This window comes from Vidua chalybeata, chromosome Z (genome assembly GCF_026979565.1).
Source record: "Vidua chalybeata isolate OUT-0048 chromosome Z, bVidCha1 merged haplotype, whole genome shotgun sequence".
In the NCBI taxonomy this organism is placed as follows: domain Eukaryota; kingdom Metazoa; phylum Chordata; class Aves; order Passeriformes; family Viduidae; genus Vidua; species Vidua chalybeata.
In genome coordinates, this window is record NC_071570.1 from 47,102,179 (window position 1) to 47,122,359 (window position 20,181).

Here is a 20,181-nt window from a genome sequence, read left to right on the forward strand (position 1 = left end):
TCAAACAAAGCTTATCATCCTAAAACACAAAAACATACATAATTTGTAAAAAGCTCCTCCTAAAGTAACAAAAGATAAAGAAGACCTCCCCAAAAGGGAAAAAGACTCAAGCTCCAAAAGCATACCCACTCGAACCAATCCCCCTCCTAGCAGTTCAATCTCATCCAAAACTAAGAAGTAACTGATCCCTCTGCAAGAAGCAGTAAGACCAAGAGAAAAGAAAAGATAGAATTTTAGCTGATACAAGGGCCATATATTCAGTTTTAAATAAAGCTTTACTAAGATTAACTAGCCAGTTTTACAAACCTTTAAAGTAACAATAAAGTACTTACAAGTTTTTGTATATACCCAACTCACTAAACATTCTAAAATAAAGAAGTTACTCTAAAAGTGAATAATCAAAAGTACATAAAAGTATTAAGTTTAACATTAACAGCCATTAAAAATAAAGAAGAAATTAGTAAAGAGATATTAAAACAAGTATTTTCAAGAGTATAGGCCTCTAATGTACCAAAAAAGGCAAAGAACGCCCCCTATAGTAATCAAGCTTAAAGAAAAAATACCACCAGTAAAAATTAAACAGTACCGCCTAAAAAAGATAAAGAAGAAATCAGCCCAATAATTAATAGTACAAGATTGAGAACTGTCAATTAGATAACAGATTTATATCCTGTAGTAGCAAATCCATATACCTTACTTACTTGTTTAACACCTGAACTAACCTAGTTTACTGTTTTAAATCTAAAAGATTCTTTCTTTTGCCTCCCTATCCACAAAGCCAACCAGAAAATTTTTACATTTACATAGAAAAACCCTAAAAGTAGGCACAAAAACTAGCTCACATGGTCCATGTACCTCAAAGCTTCAAAATCCCCCACTCTGTTTAAAGAACAACTTACAAAGAACTAGAGTTCTAACGAACTCCACAAGAAGAAGCCTTTCAAATTTCCTAGAACTCCAAAGATACAAAGTATTAAAAAAAAAAGACACAAGCATAACAGAGTAGTACCAGCTGTAAGTTTATAATTACAGACTATTTGTCAAATAAAGATCTCCAGTAGACAAAAGAAGCCACACGAACCTTTCACCAGCTAAAGAGTGTCTCATGTCAGCTCCAGTGTTAAAACTTCCAGATGTAAGTAAACTATTCTTTCTATTCTCCCGTGTAGCTCAAAACTTGAATTCATACTAGAAGGCAGTTACTTACTTTTCCAAGCAACTAGATGCAATACCAAAAGATAACCAAGTTACCTCAAAACTGTAGCAACAGTCGTACTAAATATACAAAAAGCATACAAATTTACCCTAAGACAGAAATTAACTGTACTAGTGTCCCACGCAGTGTTCGCAGTACTAGAAGTAAAAAGCAGCCACTAGCTCTCACCACAAAAGTCCTAAAGTACCAAACCATCATAATTCAAAATGATACAAAGAGAGTAATAACTAACATTGTCAATCCAACTTCTTTTCTCAGTAAAAATCAAAGAAAAGCAGTACACCACAATTACCTAAAGACTACTAAAGCTACTTACTCCAACCATCCAGACTTAAGAGACACTCCTTTAGATGATACAAAGACCTAATTCACTAACAAGAGAAGCTATGTTACCAGTAGAAAGCAACATACTAGATATACAGTCACTACCAAAGAAGTAATAAAATCTACACCCTTACCAACAAGCACCTCTACACAGAAAACCAAGATTATTACACTACCCTGTGCCTTAAAAATAGCAAAAAGAAAAAGAATAAACATTTATATAGTCTAAATATGCATTCGAAGTTGTACATACACATAGAGCTATCAAGAACCAAGAGGGGTGGGCTGCCATTAAAAAAGAGCTAGTAATCCCTCCCCATTTGTATAGTCACTAGTAAAAAAAAAAACACCAAAAAACACACTAAAGCCAAACTACTTAAAAACTTTTATAAAGTTAAGCTCCTTTCCCAGAATAACCAAAACTGCCAGTATTATAAAGTACATCAAAATAAAGTGTTGACTTTTAAGTAGTAGTTTTCACAAGCTTTTTACACATATCTAATTTAAAAGATCATTACCAAAAATTTATATGCCACTATCACTCAAGTAAACTACCAGTGTAATCCTTGCCTCCAGACTAACCCCAAGAATACCCCCAGACAAAACTTAATCAAATTAACAAGAGCCATAAATCTAGACAGCAATAGTAAATTAACTTATCAAAACCCCCATGGAAAGGGGGGTGTCAGTATTTGTAATACATTTTCAAAGTAACCAGAAACATTCCCCACCAGAACTATCAAGGTAACCAAAATAAATAATACTACTTTTAGAGTTCCAGTCACAATATTCCCAGACAAAAAAATCACATTTTATTTCCAAAATAGTACAAGAAACCTATATAGTAGCTTTAAGTAAACAAGTCAAAAAAAGTAAAAAAAACATGTAACTAGAACTCCAAGCAGAGAACTAAGTAAACCAATACATAACATACAACCTAAAAATTAAGTATACGTTAAGTCTCTTACAAAAAATACTTTAGAACCACAGTAAAAAGAACCATTCCAGATACTTCTCACCACCTACACTGCAATCAAAGTTAAGAAGCAAAATACCAAGATCCACCACGCTTAAATAAAACAAGCATCAGAAACCACTTAGAAATTAACACTAAGAGACAATAAACTAAGACTAAAACTTATTCGAGCAAAATAAATATACTGCAAAAAGTAGTTTGTAATTTTATTTATAAAATGTTTTGTGTATAATTGTAATTAATGCTAAATAACCTTAGTCCCAGATTCTAATCAGTACACTAAATCTATAAGAAAGCTAACCACTACAACAAGTAAACTAACAAACTTAAAACAACCCCTAAAATTATCCCTAAAAAGCCAAGTTTCAAAACCACAAGTAAAGGTGCTTAGTATAGTTCAAAATAACATAACTTACAGTTTTAAATGCAAGCAACAACAGCTTTAATCACAAAGTTCCAATCCTAGTAGACTATACTAAATTTACTAATTATATAAAAAAATCTCAGAAGCATCTGTAACCTATAATCCTATTTCTAATGTAACGACTACCTTTGTACTTACTATATACAGTACCATTATTTAAATAATAAAAAATAGTACTCTACCCCTCAAAACATAAAGTATAGACACAAAAAGTAACAAACAATAAATGTGTGTCTTAACACTGAACAAAATATCTACCACTTTAAAATTCATCCAGTCAGTGATCAAAAAACTGTACTTATATATACTAGTAAAAGTTGTGTATGCTTAAGAACTCCTTATGCTATTATAATTGTGCCTAGTAAGTCAAATGTACATAGTAAAGCATTAAAAGACACTTGTCAATATAAAAATTTACATTAAGTAAAAAAATTTACTTACCATCTGAGAAAGGGGGGAATGAAACAAAATAAAAATTTAACAAGGTAGAAATCCACTTAGATTTAAGTGAAATGTGCCGCTTTGAACTTGCTAACATAAGTAAAATATGCTGTTTTGTCTAATAACTACAGCACTAGCAAAACTGCCCCAGCTAAAGAGAAAGAATGCAAATTTCGAAGCTGAAGAGATAAGAAATAAGGAAGACTCTTCAGACCTTAAAACAGACAGTACAAAGTAACCCAAGAGTTCTCTCTGTACTTTCTGACAAAATCTAAGTACAAGTGTAACTAGCTATAAGTGGAACGCAAAATCAGAAAAATAAATATTCATGAACCTATTGTAAAACTCTTATGAATATATAAATTAGGTAGAGTAATAAAAAAAGATTAAGAGTTTTCAAGGACACACATGTCCTTTGAAAGGAAAAAATCCCTTACATGCGTCCAGCACTAAATAAACATACCGTCCCTACAAATCTTTATAAGAATTATAGGGTCTTAATTTTTCACCACAATTCACCCATACCATCTTCTATTCAATTTGTATCTTACATCTTTACTTGTTTTGTATTGTGCTTCAAGAATACCGTTCTTTCAAGTTGTATTTATAAAATTTTTATGTTACAGGGATCATCTTACTGGATCTTTTGCTATCTGATTTTTTTTAAATGAAGAAATTTTTACTATTTTTCACTTAGATGCTACTGTTGCTGTTTCAGCAGATTTGCAAAAGACTTTTGTGTTTGTAACTTAACAGGGGCATCAGTCTAATATAATTTTAAGTTTCAAAACTAGATATTGGTGTAACTCTGAAAGGCTCTCTGATCTATTCTCATGGCCTAAAAATAGGCCTTTGCCATATAGCCTTCTGACAGGGTAGCCCACGTAGCTGACCAGGGGAAGCCAGTTCATGTAATCTTTTTGGATTTCAGTAGAACTTTCCATGTTGGCTCTCACACTATCCTTCCTTCTGGACAAAACATCCAGCACACACCTGGATGAACACATCATGTGATGTGTGAACAGCTGGTTCATGGGTTGGGTTACAGTGAGTGGGTGACATCAGACTGGTGACCTGTCACTGGTGGGGTTCCACAGGGCTCCATCCTCAGCCCTGTTCTTTTCAACACTTCATAAATCACCTGGACACAGTTTTCAAAGGTATATTAAGTAAGTTTGCACATGATACAAAGTGGGAGGACCGGTTGACTCCCTTGAGGACAGGGGAGGCCCTGCAGAGAGACCTCAACAAATTAGAGGGCTGGGCAAGCATATGAAATTCAAAAAGGGAAAGTGCCAGATTCTGCACCTGGGGTGGGGCAGCCCTGAGTGTATGGACAGACTGGGGAACAAGAGACTGGAGGAAAATGACCTGAGGGTCCTGGTCTGTGGCAAGCTGAACTTGAGTCAGCAGTGCCCTGGAAGCCAGAAGGGCCACTTGTGTCCTGGGGTGCATCAGGCACAGCATCACAGCCAGGTGAGGGAGGGGATTGTCCTGCTCTGCTCTGCACCGGGGTGGCCTCACCTTAGTGCTGGGGCAGTTTTGGGTATGAGAAAAACATTGACGTGTTAGAAAGCATCCAAAGAGGGGCAACAAAGATGGTAAAGGGCCTTGAGGTGAAGTCGGATGATGGGTGGCTGAGGTCACTTGGTCTGTTCAGCCTGGAAGAGGCTGAGGGGAGACAACATTGTAATCTACAACTTCTTTATGAGAGGACGTGGAGGAGCAGACATGGATCTCTTCACTCACAGCTGCTCAAGTCTGTGTCTGTAGCATCAGTCACTTTATATTGTTTTATTTTCTATATACTGAATAAGTTTTGTTAATTATCAGGGAAGTGAAAATTTTTTAAGATGATTCTAATTTTTTAATATACTTTCTGTTAAATTTTATTTAACTGTTCAGAAATCCAATGCTGCGCTCTGATTAAAAACTCCACATAACATAGGTGGTATGGAGAAGGTGAAAGAAGAATTACTTTCCATTATCTACTGCTGTATAAAGAACAGTGAGGTGTTGAATGGAACTTGCAAGGATCTCATTCAAAACACCTAAAGAGGCACCATGTAATAAGCCCTCTAAACTCTTTGCCCAGAGGTGTTCTGTACCAAAAATGTGTATGAACTCATAGTGTGGGACAAATTGATTCAGCCATTTAAGAGAGGCTGCTAAATGCAAATACATCATCTGCAGCATTTGCCTGAATCACAGACAGTAGCTGGAGAGAATTTTGAAAAGTTTGACTGGATGTTTATACTTTTTTTATATTTCTTGGAAAGCATTTACTTCTGACCTTTTTTAAAAATGTGTAAGTGAACCATGGGTGTGGTTGTCCTTACGTACAGAAGCAAGGCATAGTTCCAATATAAAATTTTAAAAACTCTCTTTATGACTCAGTTATAATTATACTGCAGTCTTACTATGAATAACAGCTATGAAGCTGAACACTGGTAGAGTCAGCAGATTTGGGATGATCATAATGGTTGGCAATTTTACTCGCACTTTGAAAATTATTTCTGCTTAAGTGATAGAAAAAGTACTTACATACGAAGTTTTCCAGGGAAGCTTAAGAGCTATTGATGTGTTAAGTGTGAGCACCAGTTTGACTGCTGAAGTTTTTCTGGAAGTCACAGTTTACATATCATCTGCTTGCAAATGTGTAAGAGGAATGTTCACTTTCGTTGTAATAAAAGTCACCAAATTACTGTTACATACAGTTTTGTTGAAGTGTTTTTAATATATCGCCTATGTTATGTGGGTAATTTTTCAAAAAGCTTTATGGTACTGGTGTATTTTCAGCTGAAAGGAGAGAGCCTTCCAAAAAAAGAGGTGGGGTGTGAGAATGTGTTACTGTTGCAAGCTTGTTGATCAGTGATTAGTATTAGAAAATAATCTGTCAGTTCTTAGATCTGATTATTTCATGAGGAAGTACCAGCTTCATGTTGGTCCTAGCACGGCTTCTTGTGTATAACTGCTTTCCTGTAGCCTAGTGTTTATATTGATTGGCCCATAAATGCATCCTGAAAGTAACAGCAAAAAATCTATCACTGTAAAGAACTTCAGAATACTTTCTTAAATTTTCCAGTGATGACAAGGCGGACAATGCAAGTGGTGCTGGGGAAGCTAGTAAACATGCAGAGATATTTACACAGAGAAGAAAACGTATCTCCACCATGCCAAATCTTGTCAAACCCATAGCCGGACCATCGTCTGCTCAGTGTTCTGCACCAAAACCTCAGAGGAGAACATCACAGGCTTCTGATGGCATTGCTTCACTTCATAAGGATCCCTCCCCATCAGAAAAGAGTAATGTTGAAAGCTCTGTAAAGTCTCCTATGCTTCCTGAGAAGAAAACACCTGTGCCACAAGTGCCACAGTTTTCACCACTAAAAAAGTCTGTGAACAAAGAGCAAACTGTTGGTGTAGCTGCTCAGAAAAATGATGATAGCTTGCAGAAGAATGTACCCTCTCCTCTCAAGGAGAGACCAACACAGGAAAGATCACGAACACAGGAGGAAAAGCTACCTGTGAAACCTTCTCATGAGAAAGTAAAACGGTCATGTTCTGACCGTGAAAGGATCCTCAAAGCTCGGAAATTAAGAGAAATGCTTAAAGAAGAATTGAAGAAAGAGCGTATGGTAAGGCCTCTGTGTTGAGCAGTGCTTATCTGTGAAGAGCAAGACATTTGATTCACCCTGCATACATTATCTCTTTGCAGTAGTGTTTTCTGATGATTGTCAGCTGCTTACTGCTAGTAGTCTGTCATACCTCATAACTCTGTGTTTATGCTGTTTATAAGCAGTAGCAGCGCTTTGTTCCTTAATAATACATATTTTACAAGGAATTGCCTACGTTTTTCTTTGATTAGACCAGAAGTCTTTTTGGCATGACACTTGGTTTTATTTCGTAGTCAACATTCCAATTTTGAAAATTTCACAGTTTGTAATACAGCAGGGAGGTGTGCTGCAAGAAGCTTGGATTTGGGATTTTTGTTTGGGGATATTTTTTTCAAGTTGATCATTGTCAGAGTTCTGTAATTTTGAATAACTTTTAACTTATTTGTACCAGGTATTGAATGCTTCTTAAAGGGTAAGTGGCTTAAGGGTCTGTAATGCCCTCTCTGAGAAAGGGACACCCTTAAGATAATCTTGTTTTGGATCTTGGGAGGTGGTGTGTGTGTGTGTCTGTGTGTGTGTGTGTGTGAACAACAAAATTCCATGAATGGGGTACTTTATAAATAAACAAAAGTAATAATAATTTGTGAAATATAAAATACTTTCAGGGTGAACATAAGTGTTCATTGTTTTCTTTTGTTTCATTTTGGCTTGTTTGGAAGAAGTTGAAACATAGGCCTCTAGTAATCGAAGGACATTCTCCACCAGATCGTTCTAAAATGACCATGAGAGACTTAATATACTATCTGCCAGAAAACAATCCTATGAAGTAAGTATGATTTTGTCTCTCTCCTTAGGTTAAATTACTTTTTGACCTCTATAATACTTAAATATGGAATATTAGCACAGATACAGTATTGTTGCAGTGGTAACAAAAGCTTCTAGACTAGCTTCTAGTTTTCATGTCTGCTTAATTCTAGTACAGAAGTGAGAATGGAGCTTAGTGTACTAGTTGAAATACACAAACATGAATCTGTCCCTTGTGTTGATTTATCTCTGCAGAAATACAGACTAGAAGAGTTTTTTTTTTCCCAACTTCTTCCTGTGAAATTTTTAGTTATGGCTGTTAGGGATGTTATAATTGCCCACCAGACCCAGTGGACTCAGGAAGCTAAGCACATCTCCTTCTAGGTGCTGAAGTGCAAAATGCACTGCAAGACCCTAGAGGTGTTTACATTCCACGTGGATGAATGTAGCTGCTGCTGCTCTGCTGACATGTTTCACTAATGCAACTGGCTGCACAGACTGCCACAGAGAGACCAGAGCAGGGCCTTTTTCCTGCAACTGCCAAAAGCAATCATATGAATAGGAGTTCAGTTATCCAAGTCCTGTTCGTTCAGTAGTAGATGAGTTTTCTGATGTCATCTGTTATCACTTGCTTCTTAATGTTTGTGTGCTTGTGTGTTTTATTTATCACTTCCCTTATTTTTTCTTTTACACTGAATAGTCCCCAAGGAGGTAAAAAGCAAGATGCTCTCACATTGCCTGTATCCATACAATGGGTTTCTGCTTGAAATATTTTTTTTTTGTCCTTGCTTGTACAAAAAAGGGCAAAATTTACTAAGCAGTGGTGGTTATGTAGTTCAATATAGATGTAATACAAAGAACTGAAAAAAAAGCTTGGTGTTTCTTTGTCCACTGTGCACTAAAAGCCAGTTTAGTGGAAAAAAAGCAGAAATATATCTGTACAAACAACAATCTCTAGCTTTTTATGACATTCTAGGTCTTCATTGATAGAAGAAAAGAGAACAGAAAGAAGTTCTGCACTGAGTCAAATGAAAGAGTAAGTCTTGATGGTGAAATATAGTCAGAAAATTTTCTGGTGTAAAAAAACCTGCATTTCTGTGATAATACTTATAGTGGAGGTGTATTTTTTTACTGTTCAAATATCACAGTCTAATTTATAAAAATTGCAATTTTGGCAGGTATGGTGGTTAAAAAACATACTGCTTTCAACGTTAAGTTTTGCATGTTTCCATTTTACAGTAGAATGAAAAGCAGGTTTCAAACTTCACATATTGACTGATTTCTTGATGTGTTGCATTGTTGGGTGGTTCATCAAATTATTGAATATCTGTTGAATGACCAGCAATTCAAAACACTGACCAGTATTTTTACATGCTGTCTTAAAAATTGTAGACATGAAGAGAAAAGTATTCCTCATCATGAAGAAGAGGAGGAGGAGGAAGAAGAGAATGGGGAAGAGAGTCAGGACAGCCCACTTCTCGTTCCTCGTGTGAAAGTAGCAGAAGATGGTTCAATCATTCTGGATGAAGAAAGGTGACAAATTCCGTGCCTGACTCATGGACAGTACTACATTGCAGCTCAGTTTGTAAATAGAGGACTACTTTGGACTGGGATGAGTATGAGTGTATTTATGTTTGAGAGTTGAGCTACACTGACTTAGGAAACTGTGCAAGGATGTGGCAAAATATGAACAGCAGTAGTCTGCATCTCTGTAGTGGCATACTTTATAAGAAATGTTTTTGGGGAAGGAGGTAGAGAGGAAGATGACATAAAAGGAAGATAACGTAAGAGGAAGATGACATAAAAGTAATATTTTATTACTGCGAATGAACACTGAAGATTTGTCAAACTGCCACATGTCTTCTATTTAGCTGACTTTTTTGCTTCTCATAGTTAACATATGTCTAATAACTTATTTGGTTGTCAGTATGATTTGCTCCAGCTTTGCATCTTGCCTGTTGCTGCTTTATTCTTCTGTCAGTGTTTTCAGTAACTTTGCTTAGAATATGACATTTAAAAAACAGATTATAAAATTTCTGAGTTCCCCAAAGGTATTAACACAAAATTTAGGCCAAGGTTTAAGGATAAAGATGGCCTGGTAAAATAATTTGAAAGTATTGTAGAAGGATACATGGTTTTACAAAAGAGATTTCTCAAGTCTTAAAAAGAATTTTTTTTAAGCTACTTAATTATTTCTGTCTGTATTATATCTTATAAAACAGAAAAAGCAAATTTTCTTACCGAGGGTAATAGGGTAGTGTTTTCTTGCTGCGTTCTCCCATTAAAGTATGTGTTAGTGTAATTATTAAAATTAATTACACACTAGAAATGCTCACTTCTGGAAAAAAGTTTTGAATAGCTGTCTTATAAACATCTACTATATGTTGTCTTAGTAATATTTTGAGGTGAGTCTTCTTGTGTGTTTTCTTTCCCAGCTTAACTGTAGAAGTTCTAAGAACAAAAGGTCCATGTGTTGTTGAAGAAAATGATCCCATCTTTGAGCGTGGCTCTACAACTACATATTCTAGCTTCAGGAAAAGTTTTTACACAAAACCATGGTCAAATAAAGGTGAATATATTTTTGGTTTCAAGCTTTGAGCCTGCAGAAAAGTTATAGTTTTCACCTATGCTTTATACTTGACAGTTTTCACCTATGCTTTATACTTGACAGTTTTCATCCACAATGGAGTAAATGGATCTACTTTCATGTCATCTCATGTAATCTCAACCCTCCACACTCTTACAACAGGCAGAGCTATGGTATTTACTGTGAAAACTGGCATTTTTAAAATATCCAGTGCCTTTAATGTGCAGGCTACCTGTGCTTTTTTTTTTTTCCGCTATGGATGTCTAGATGCTGAGGAAATGCTAGTCTGCTTTACCAAGAGCATAATTTTGGATTCTGGTTTACAGGTATTTGAGTGCTATATGGTACTTAACTAGGTTTTTCCAGCATGGACAGGAATAGATTGTATAGGGTATTTCTATGTGGACTGATTTCAGTGCAAGTGGACAGCTGTGGTCTTATGAATGGGTGGATTGGGTTCTTCATTACCCCTGCTGTGAATTGACTATTATCTCTAGGTTTATAACGCTGTGCAAGATTTTCTACAATTCGAAATTACTTTTTACCGCTATAGATGGAAAACTTAGCTTCAGAATTCATGGTGGTCTCTTTGAAATGCACTCTTTTCTTATTAATAATGGAGACTGTAGATTTACATGATATTTTTCTGATTTCTGTTTGTGCTTGTGCCCATAATAAAAGTGGACATGGACAATTTGGGGTTGGTTATCTTTGATTTACTAGCTTTAGAAAGCACACTTCTTATTCTGCAGTTTGCTAATAGTTTAGATAACTCTTTCTGTTGATAGTTCATTCAGCATGTTATTAGAGGGACCTAGGTAAAATAACAAGCATGCTCTATACATACTCACCTGGACTTGCAGTAGACAGCCTCAAAGTTACTGATCCTATGACATTAAGTTTGCAAGTTGTTTTTATTTCTAATAGCAAGAAGGATGGTTTAGTAAATATTTAAGTGTGTGTAATTTTGTCTTCCTTTTCCTTTCTAGAAACAGACATGTTTTTTTTAGCTATCAGTATGGTAGGAACAGACTTCTCCTTGATTGGGCGGCTGTTTCCTCACAGAGCCAGAGCAGAAATTAAGGTAAAAATTAAAGAACCCAATAAAGAAATTAAACATCTGGTTTTACTTTTCTTTTTCTTATTTGCATTCCTGTGCATACTCTACTAGGGTTGATAATTTTGGTGTGAATTTTCTCCACAGTAGTGCTTGTTTTCTGATACCTGTTTCAAGAGGTTGTAAGTATCTGAAACATTAAAATGCTGGTTGAATTTCAACGAATGTATCTAGTAAATGTAGAGTCCTTAAACACACTTTGTTTAGTTGAAGAATGCTGATAAGCCTAAATGGCTGTTTGGTATGGGGCTTCTGTGCTTTTTGTTCTACACAGCTGGGAAAGTTTTGATATTTCAAACCTTGCTCAGATTAAAAGTCAGGAAGAGGTGTAGAACATAATAAAAAATGTACGGTAACAGATTTTGTATTTAAAAATTAGTTACAAACTTGTGTTCTGCGGATATGCATTTGAATTTCAACAACTTTAGTTGGTTTGTTGCACTGATGGCTTAGCTTGAGCTGCCATTTTGTACAACATTGTTGCATTTCTTGCTTAATGAAAAACACAACTTTGCATTTGCTTTTAGAACAAGTTCAAACGTGAGGAAAAAGCTAATGGATGGAGAATAGACAAAGCTTTCAGTAAGTAAATATTCCCTACCTTGCAATAAGTCATTAAATGGTAGCCATCTATTTTCATGGTATTTTCTGTTCTTTGCCTTGTTTGAATTACTTAGAAGGAAGTTTTTGCTCATAGATGAATCCAGAAGCTGTGGAATCTTAGGTTTTCATAACAAGCATAGTTCACAACAACAATCTTTAGGTTTGTTTTCTATCTTTTCTGGATGTCTGCTAAATGAGATTAATATAAACTTTCATCTGTATATTCAGTTGAAGATAATTCTTATTCATGGGAATTTCTAGCACAGTTACTTATTGTAAACTGCTTTGAGACTCCTTAAAGACTTTGTTAGTTGAATGAGGTACATATATCCTACAGCAGTATGTTCATGCATTATCTGATACTATGGTATAGTTTATATATTTGTCAGTCCTTAAATTTTCTGAACTACTTAGGTTTATAACTTGTTTTTTAAAACCAAACTACCATAATCCAGTCACCTTTATGTCAACTTTAGCCCCTGCTCAAGTGATATAGAAAATACCTTCAAGAACTCTCTGTTATATGTATATGACTTTTGCTTTTTAATATTATGTCATGTATCACTGACCTTTGCTTTTTAATATATATGTCATGTATCACTGATTATTTTACAAAAATGAAACTTGAAAAAGTAATAAACTTTAAAATCTGTTCTATTTCTTTGCTTTAATCTGATAGAAGAAAAACGACCCTTTGATTTTGAATTCTTTGCCCAGCTTCTTGAGAAGGTCTTAGCAGATGAGGGAAAGAGGAAGCAAAAGACTGTTAAAAGCCAGAAGCCAAAAGAAAAAAAGTCTCCAAGGCCACAGAAGAAGTCAAAAGGTATTTTAAAAGAGAGCTTGAGATGGCATTACAGTGCAGTGGTCAGTAATGTGTTGCTAGCAGAGGAAAATCACATAGGGCATCACATTTTCCTTCCCTGTTGTAGACAGGACAAGAAGATGTTAGCTTCATAGTGGAACTTTTTCAGATGTAGTTTACTGTAGATATACAGGATGGTAATAATTAGTAACACAGCAGAAACATGATACCATAGTGAAAATGGTGTTCTTCCTCAATCTGAAGTGCTGATATTCTAATTTACCAGTTGGTAAGTATCTCCATGAGTTGCTAATGAATTCACTTGTAGAATTTTTGGGCCAAAATCATAGTTTTGGCAAACTCCTCTGCGTTGAAAGTTTTCTTGCATTTAAAGTCCTTTTCTTTTAAAGATTCTGTTTTTCCTTTGATAGTTTAACTTCCTGAGTCTGAGTGGTTTTTATTTTCAGAGAATCATGTAAAAGTTGTTTTATCTTTCTAGTGTTCAAAATAAAGATTACTTTTAATTACTGTTGATCACCACAGTGTTTTACTACCTCAGTACCTGGGAAAGGACTTTTGACAGATGTGCTTTAATTAAAAGCAGTTATACTGATACTGTTTCATACATTTCTTGCTGATTCTGTGGCATTGTTCACTTGTTTGCTCCACAAGGACCTATCCTTTTATAAGTGGTATTGTGAAACAAACAAGTGAACATCTTTCTAAAGGGGATACTAGCTAGGAAGCAAGTTCTCTTGAAACTGAAGTAGTTGCTGCTTTTCTGTACCCTTGGTTTTGGATGTGATTAAGTAAAATATCCCATGTATTAGGACTTAAAACCATTGAGAGAAATCTTGTTTCTATACTTTAGTGGTAGATTAAAGGTATGTCGTGCATAAAGCAATGTGACTATGCTTTTCTACTTCTCTTGCATTTTGGAGTTCCTAATTACAGAGAAATTAGTTCATTTAAGATGAATAAAAAGGAAAGGAAAGATTCTCGGTGGTTAAATAGAAGATCAAGACAAAATGTCCTTAAAGTAGGGGGGAGGAAAATTTTAGTAATTCATTAAACCCAGAAAATAACTTGTTAATTATTAGCTAGATAATATTTCAGCTTTCTTATGTAAGCTAGAATGATCAACTGTTACACATTTCTTGATGAAAAATTGCTTTTGTATGGTGTACATTCTATAACCATCATCACCTATTTCTGCAGACACACAAAAATTCTTTATAAGAGTAGCAATGTCTTTTTTCCCTGAATCCAAATGTGACTGTATAAACTGCAAAAAAGCACAGGCACAATAGCATTTACTAAATTGACTTTACATCTGATACTGACTTTCCCCTCGTGAAGTGTTTTCCCATGTACAAAATGTGTTTTTTATTAAATGCTGAGGCTTTTCTGGCAAGTCAATGACTGATGTTCCCCAGTCCTGCTCATACACGGCAGTGTATTGGCAGTGATACATGAGTACACAAATGTTTTTAGCAGAAATGCCTTTGCTGTTTGTGGCTTCTAATACTCCACCAGTCTATTGACAAAGAACCATATTGTCTCAATAGCAAAAGCTGCCAGCACAGAAGCTGCTAATGATCAAGATGAACTTCAGGAAGCTGAAATTTCTGATGCAGAAACAGAAGTAGATGGTGTGACAGCTGAGAAAGAAAATGAGGAATCTTTGGGCCTTTCTGAACAGGCAGAAGAAGAGGTTGCATTAGAGCCAGCATTAGCAAAAAATAAGAGAAAGAGGAAGAGAAAAGATGATTTTGAACAGGAAGTGGAGAATATTCCAGAAGTGCCTGTTCCTTCAAAAACTTCTGAAGAAGGGAAGTCCTCTAATAAAAGTAAGAGGCAAAAATGCTCACTTTCAAGTGTTCAAATAGAAATTTTATAGAAAGTCACTGCAAACTTTAAAGTCAGAATTTGGTCTTTAATTTATGTTGCTGATCTGCCTTGTAGGAGGTTGTGGAACGATGTGTTTTAAAATCAGCTTTCATTCTAAATCTAAAAATACTTTGTTTTAGATGAGAATAGTTCTCTTAATACTTACACCTTTTCTAATGGGATTTGAGTCTTATATTAACTCTTCTTCACTGTAGCTAGGATTTGATTACTGGAATTCTAAGATGTTTCCCAAAATGTCCAAACATTTAATTCTTATTAATTATTAGGGAAAAAAGTGATACATGATGCAAGCAGTGATGGTGATACTACCTGTGGAAACAAAGCGGATTGTGCTATTGAGGGAGAGCAAAATGAGAGTGCTGTTACAGAGGAAGAGAGATCAGAGTCCTGTTCATCAGTGAATAACCAAATGGAGAGAGAACGTGATGTCAATTTATGCAGGTAATGTTTATAATGGAAAGCTTAGGCAAAACAAAAAAATAGCTTAAAGTTTTAATATTGGTTTTATTTATTCATGATTACCACCATTTAACTGCCACAGAATGTGCAGGTTTCTGAGACCTGTTCTGAGGTTTAGTAAGCTGTTTATGATTTATACACCCAAAATATTCTCTGCCCTAATGGGCTGCTATTGCAAAATTAATGTACATAATAACTAATGTAATTTCCAAAAGTTACTTCGTTTTTTGAGACTGTTTAGGAAGACCATTGTTTATCCTAACGTCAATATTTCTCTTTAAGCACTGTTTGATAATGTTGCTAAGTTCAGTTACTATATGCTTGGAATTTTTATCTGTAATAAAATTATTCTTGTGGAAGAGGAATGATGCTTAGATTGTATTTATGCAGAATTTAGGTGAGAGCCAAGCTTTTGGGTTCAGTTTGGGCATACTTTTACTAAAAAGAAAGTGAATTTTCAATTCAATTTTTCAATTTACCACTGTCACATATAATGAGTTTATTGAACTCGTTATATGTGAAAGTGGTAAATTGAAAAATTCATTATGATACTGTGAGTGCTGCATCAGAATTTTGTGTGCTAATTTATTGTATTTAGCTGCATTGAAATTGTTTGTTATTTTATACATATTCCCAGAAACTTCCATTTTCTTTAGTAGTTCATTAGAAGTATGTGAAGGGACAGTTGTTTGCCTTTGGACTCAACCTAGATTGTTACGAAAGATCAGAGGAAAAAACCGTTGGCATACAGTTGTTTGTGTTAAAGTTTATTTTCTTAAAAGCAATCAGTCTAGAATAATCAGATGAGATTTTTACATCATCTTAATTGCAGTGCAAAAGTACAAAAGTTGTTTTAAAGCTCACAGTCTGCAAATATTACTAAAATTTCATTATACTCTGTGAAACATGGGTAGTTATTTAGTGTCAAAATTATGTTTTCTGTGCAACTTTCTCTGTCTGTAAGCAGAAATGCCTTTTTTTTTCCTACAAGTACACTAGTGTTCCTTTATGCTTTTATTTATTTCAGCCTTGAAGATAGCAATGATGTTACACTAGAAGCAGAACCTGCTAAATTGAGAAGCAGAGATATTAAAGATGATACATCACAGGAAAGCCAGATTCCAGAGTTACCAGTTTCAAATATTAGAAGCAAGGAAAGAGAATGTGTAGAAACTACAGAATCAAAGGTATTATTATTTTTTTATGTAGTTTATCTCAATATCTTGCCATTGATCATTAAAAGTGATTTCTAAAACAAACTTCCAGATTGTTTCTGTGGTGTTTTCACCATCAAGTGGAAAACAATCAACAGGCCTAAAAAAATAACCAAAATTGAAATACTTTCATTTCTCATGGGCTTAATGGGCTGTATATTAACCTAAATGTATTCAGAGAGTATATTGTGCATGCCTGACTGACCTCATAGAGAATTTAAACAGCTGAACAGTTTAATTGTTCAAAAGTGAATGACTGCAATATGATATGAATAGCTAGGACTTGGAGCAGGATTTTGCTGGCATATGCATACTGGCATAGTGTTGGAAACTGATTTGAGTGGAACACGCATTGGGTTGTTTGTGCTGCTCCATGAATGATCTGGATGATGGAGCAGAGTGTAACCTCAGCAAGTTTACAGATTAGGCAGATCTAGAAGGAATTGCTTCCTAAGGACAGAGACACCCAAAGGTTATACTGGCCTCCAGAGGGACCTGGAGAGGCTGGAGAAGTGGGCTGATGGGAACCTCAGGAAGTTCAGCACGGGGAGATGCACCAAGGGAGAAACAACCCAAGGCAACAGCACGTGCTGCAAGCCACCCAGCTGGAAAGCAGCTTTGCAGAAAAGAACCCGGCTGTCCTGGTGGTCTCTGAGTTGAACATGAACCAGGAAAGTGCTGTGGCTGCACAAACAGCTAACGGTTACCTGGGCTGCAGCAGGAGAAGCGTTGCCAGCAGGCCAAGGGAGGTGATCCTTGCCCCTTGTTCAGCACTGGTGAAGCCACACCTGGAGGACTGACCAGTTCTGGGCTCCCTGGTAGGAGAGACCTGGACACACTGGAGACAGCCCCTCAAAGGGTGGCACAGATGGTAAAGGGCTGGAAGCATCCCTCCTAAGACAAAAAGCTGAAGGAGCAGGAGCTGTTCAACCTGGAGAGAAGGCTCAAGGGGAGCCTTCTCTGAAGGATCTGAAGAGATCCCTCTTCAACAGTTCCACAAAAACCCAAGGGGAGGGTGCAAACAGGACAGAGCCAGGCTCTTTCCAGGGGTGCCCAGTGATGGGACAAGAGAGAATGGGCAAACAATGCAAGACAGGAGGTTTCTTCTGAGCAGCAGGAAAACCTGTTTTACTGTGAGGGTCACCAAGCACTGGCACAGGCTGCCCAGAGAGACTGTGAAGTCTCTGTCCTTGGCAAGATTGAGAAGCTGTCTGGACACAGTATTGGGCAACCAGCTCCAGGTGCCTTGATGTATTGGTTTTGCGTGGCCTGGTTTTGGTAACAAAGGGCTAGAGGGGTGGCTTCTGTGAGAAGCTGTTGGAAGCTTCTTCCATGCCCAACAGAGCCAATCCCTGGTGGCTCCAAAGATGGACATGCCACTGGCCAAGACCGGGCCAATTAGAAATTATAGTAACATCTCTGTGATAACATTTAAGAAGAATTGAAAACCAAAAGGGGTTGCAGAGTTGGAATTGTAACCAGAGAAGAGCAGAGAGAGAGCATATGAGAAGAACAACTCTGCAGACACCAAGGTCAGTGAAGAAGGAGGGGCCAGAGGGGCTCCAGGCACCAGAGCTGAGATTCCCCTGCAGCCTGTGGTGCAGCCCATGGTGAAGCAGCTGTGCCCCTGCAGTCCATGGGAATTCACAGGGATGCAGAGATCCACCTGCACACCATGGAGGTGCCCATGCTGGAGCAGGTGGATGCCTGGAGGAAGCTGTGACCCTGTGGGAGACCTGTGGAGAGAGGGGCCCTGCTCCCAGGCTGGAGCAGGAGGACTGCACCCCATGGAAGAGTGACCCACGCCGCAGCAGATAGAGGGGGACTGGTGCCCATGAGATGGAGCCACATCAAAAGCTCATGGAGAACTGTCTCCCATGGGAGGGGCCCCAGGTGCAGCAGGAGAACCACTCCTCTCCCTGAGCAGTGGGAACAGCCTCGGGTGACGAACTGACCATAACCCCCATTCCCTGTTTTATTGCACTGCTGGGGTAGGAAGCAGAGCTGGAAGGACAGAGGGGTGGGAGGAAGGTGTTTTTAATAGTTTATTATACTTCTTATTATCCTGCTCTGAGTTTGTTAGTAATAAATTAATTTTGTATTTCTAAGTTGAGCCTGTTTTGTCTCTGATGGTATTTAAGTGAGTGATCTCTTTCCTGGTCCTTATCTCCAGCTGTGAGCCCTGCCTTAAATTTTCACTTGTCTGTCCAGTGGCAGAGAGGAGTGAGCGAGCAGCTTTGGTGGGTGCCTGGCATCTGGCCCAGGTTAACCCACTACACCTGATCCGGGGGGTTGGATCAGAGGACCTCTAGCAGACCCTTCCACTCTCAACCACTGCAGCAATCTTGTTTCTGCTTTTTGTTACATTACAATAGAAGATCATCTAAGTTTATTGTTTCTTTTCTACAACATTTCTGCCTTAGACTGAAGATACAGATCACTTACAAAAAACAGATGGAAAGCAGAGTGCATCAGAATGTGGTTCACAGTCTGAAATCATGTAAGTAGAATTATTTTACTTTGTGATGGCACTTGAACTAAACTTGTATCTACTCAATTTGAATGTAATTCCAATTGACCATAGCAGGTTAAACCACTCAGGAGATCGTGATAACTTGTTTTCCATATTCAGTGAAGCTTTTTGGTTGAAATTTTGATTACTCAGTAGCAGTGCATTAGCTAAGACCTAAATGGTAGATAGGAATAGGGAGGAAGACTTAGCTAACCTTTGAGAAAAAAGCCCTAGTCTTTCTACAGCCTGCAAGAGCAAGAGAATGACATAATTCTGCCACATTGTGGGTAAAGCTTGGCTGTGAAATTTAATTTTTGTTTTTTTAATAGAAGGGCCTCATTGAATTCTTTGACATTCATAGTTGTCCATCAGAGCTTATTAGCTGTACACATCATGTGTATGGTATATTTCTTCTCTCCTATTCAGAAACTGTTCTTCTTCAGAACTTGGTGCAAGCTTCTAAGATAGAAGATACTCCAAAATGTCTCTGTCTTATCTGTTCTATGAAGTTAATTTTGATGACTGTTTCTTATACTGAGAAATCGTATTTGAAGTAGCCTATGCCTAAGGTTTCCATTTTTGCATGATCATCAACTTCTTATTTCATGATACAGTTTTTTAAAGGTGCTTTAGAGATGGAGTAGCAGTTAATGCTAAGTTGGTTTTCATACTTCTATCTTTCTCTCTTTGAAGGGCAGTTCGCTCTTATGATAAAGACTGTCAAAGATTTATGTGTCCCTTTCTAGTTAGAAACTAGAAAGGGTAGTTCCCAATCTGAAGATTAGTGATAAAATGTAGGGCTGTGTCAGTGTGTGAATCCCAGGACATGCCATTGGAGTGGTTAAGGACAAAGAGAGTGATGTATGTACCCCATTCTTCAGTAAGATGTGGATGCTGGCAGTAGGACAAGGTATTTGAAAAATGTTTGTTTTACCATGACTGAGGTAGCTTTGAAAGGGGATGGGGGGACAGGAGAGGCAGATGCAAAACGTTGTATATAGGGCAGATTTATATTGTTTCTATATAAAATTCATCACACTGACATGAATTGTGAATCCCAAGGAGAAAAAATATTCCTATTTATTTAACAGCAGGAAATACTTCCTTAAAGTATTTTGAAGTAGATTCCACTGAAAGCCAGCAAAGTTAAGGTTTATTTGATGCTCTTTTCATA

At 36.9% G+C, this 20,181-nt stretch overlaps 1 protein-coding gene across 4 annotated transcripts in view; it reads left to right on the top strand.

Annotated features, from left to right (window-relative positions):
* The window catches only part of BDP1 (B double prime 1, subunit of RNA polymerase III transcription initiation factor IIIB), a 57,024-nt gene that overhangs the window by 4,385 nt on the left and 32,458 nt on the right, over window positions 1-20,181 (top strand). For 3 of the 4 annotated variants that reach the window (XM_053968941.1, XM_053968944.1, XM_053968943.1), the window contains exons 2-13: window positions 6,467-7,019; window positions 7,718-7,824; window positions 8,779-8,838; window positions 9,195-9,335; window positions 10,238-10,371; window positions 11,379-11,473; window positions 12,034-12,088; window positions 12,789-12,932; window positions 14,480-14,761; window positions 15,089-15,263; window positions 16,309-16,468; window positions 18,919-18,995. In XM_053968941.1, the coding sequence (XP_053824916.1) occupies window positions 6,467-7,019; window positions 7,718-7,824; window positions 8,779-8,838; window positions 9,195-9,335; window positions 10,238-10,371; window positions 11,379-11,473; window positions 12,034-12,088; window positions 12,789-12,932; window positions 14,480-14,761; window positions 15,089-15,263; window positions 16,309-16,468; window positions 18,919-18,995 (1,983 nt within the window). The remainder of the gene's footprint in view (window positions 1-6,466; window positions 7,020-7,717; window positions 7,825-8,778; window positions 8,839-9,194; window positions 9,336-10,237; window positions 10,372-11,378; window positions 11,474-12,033; window positions 12,089-12,788; window positions 12,933-14,479; window positions 14,762-15,088; window positions 15,264-16,308; window positions 16,469-18,918; window positions 18,996-20,181) is intronic. The other variant, XM_053968942.1, reaches the window with a different exon arrangement.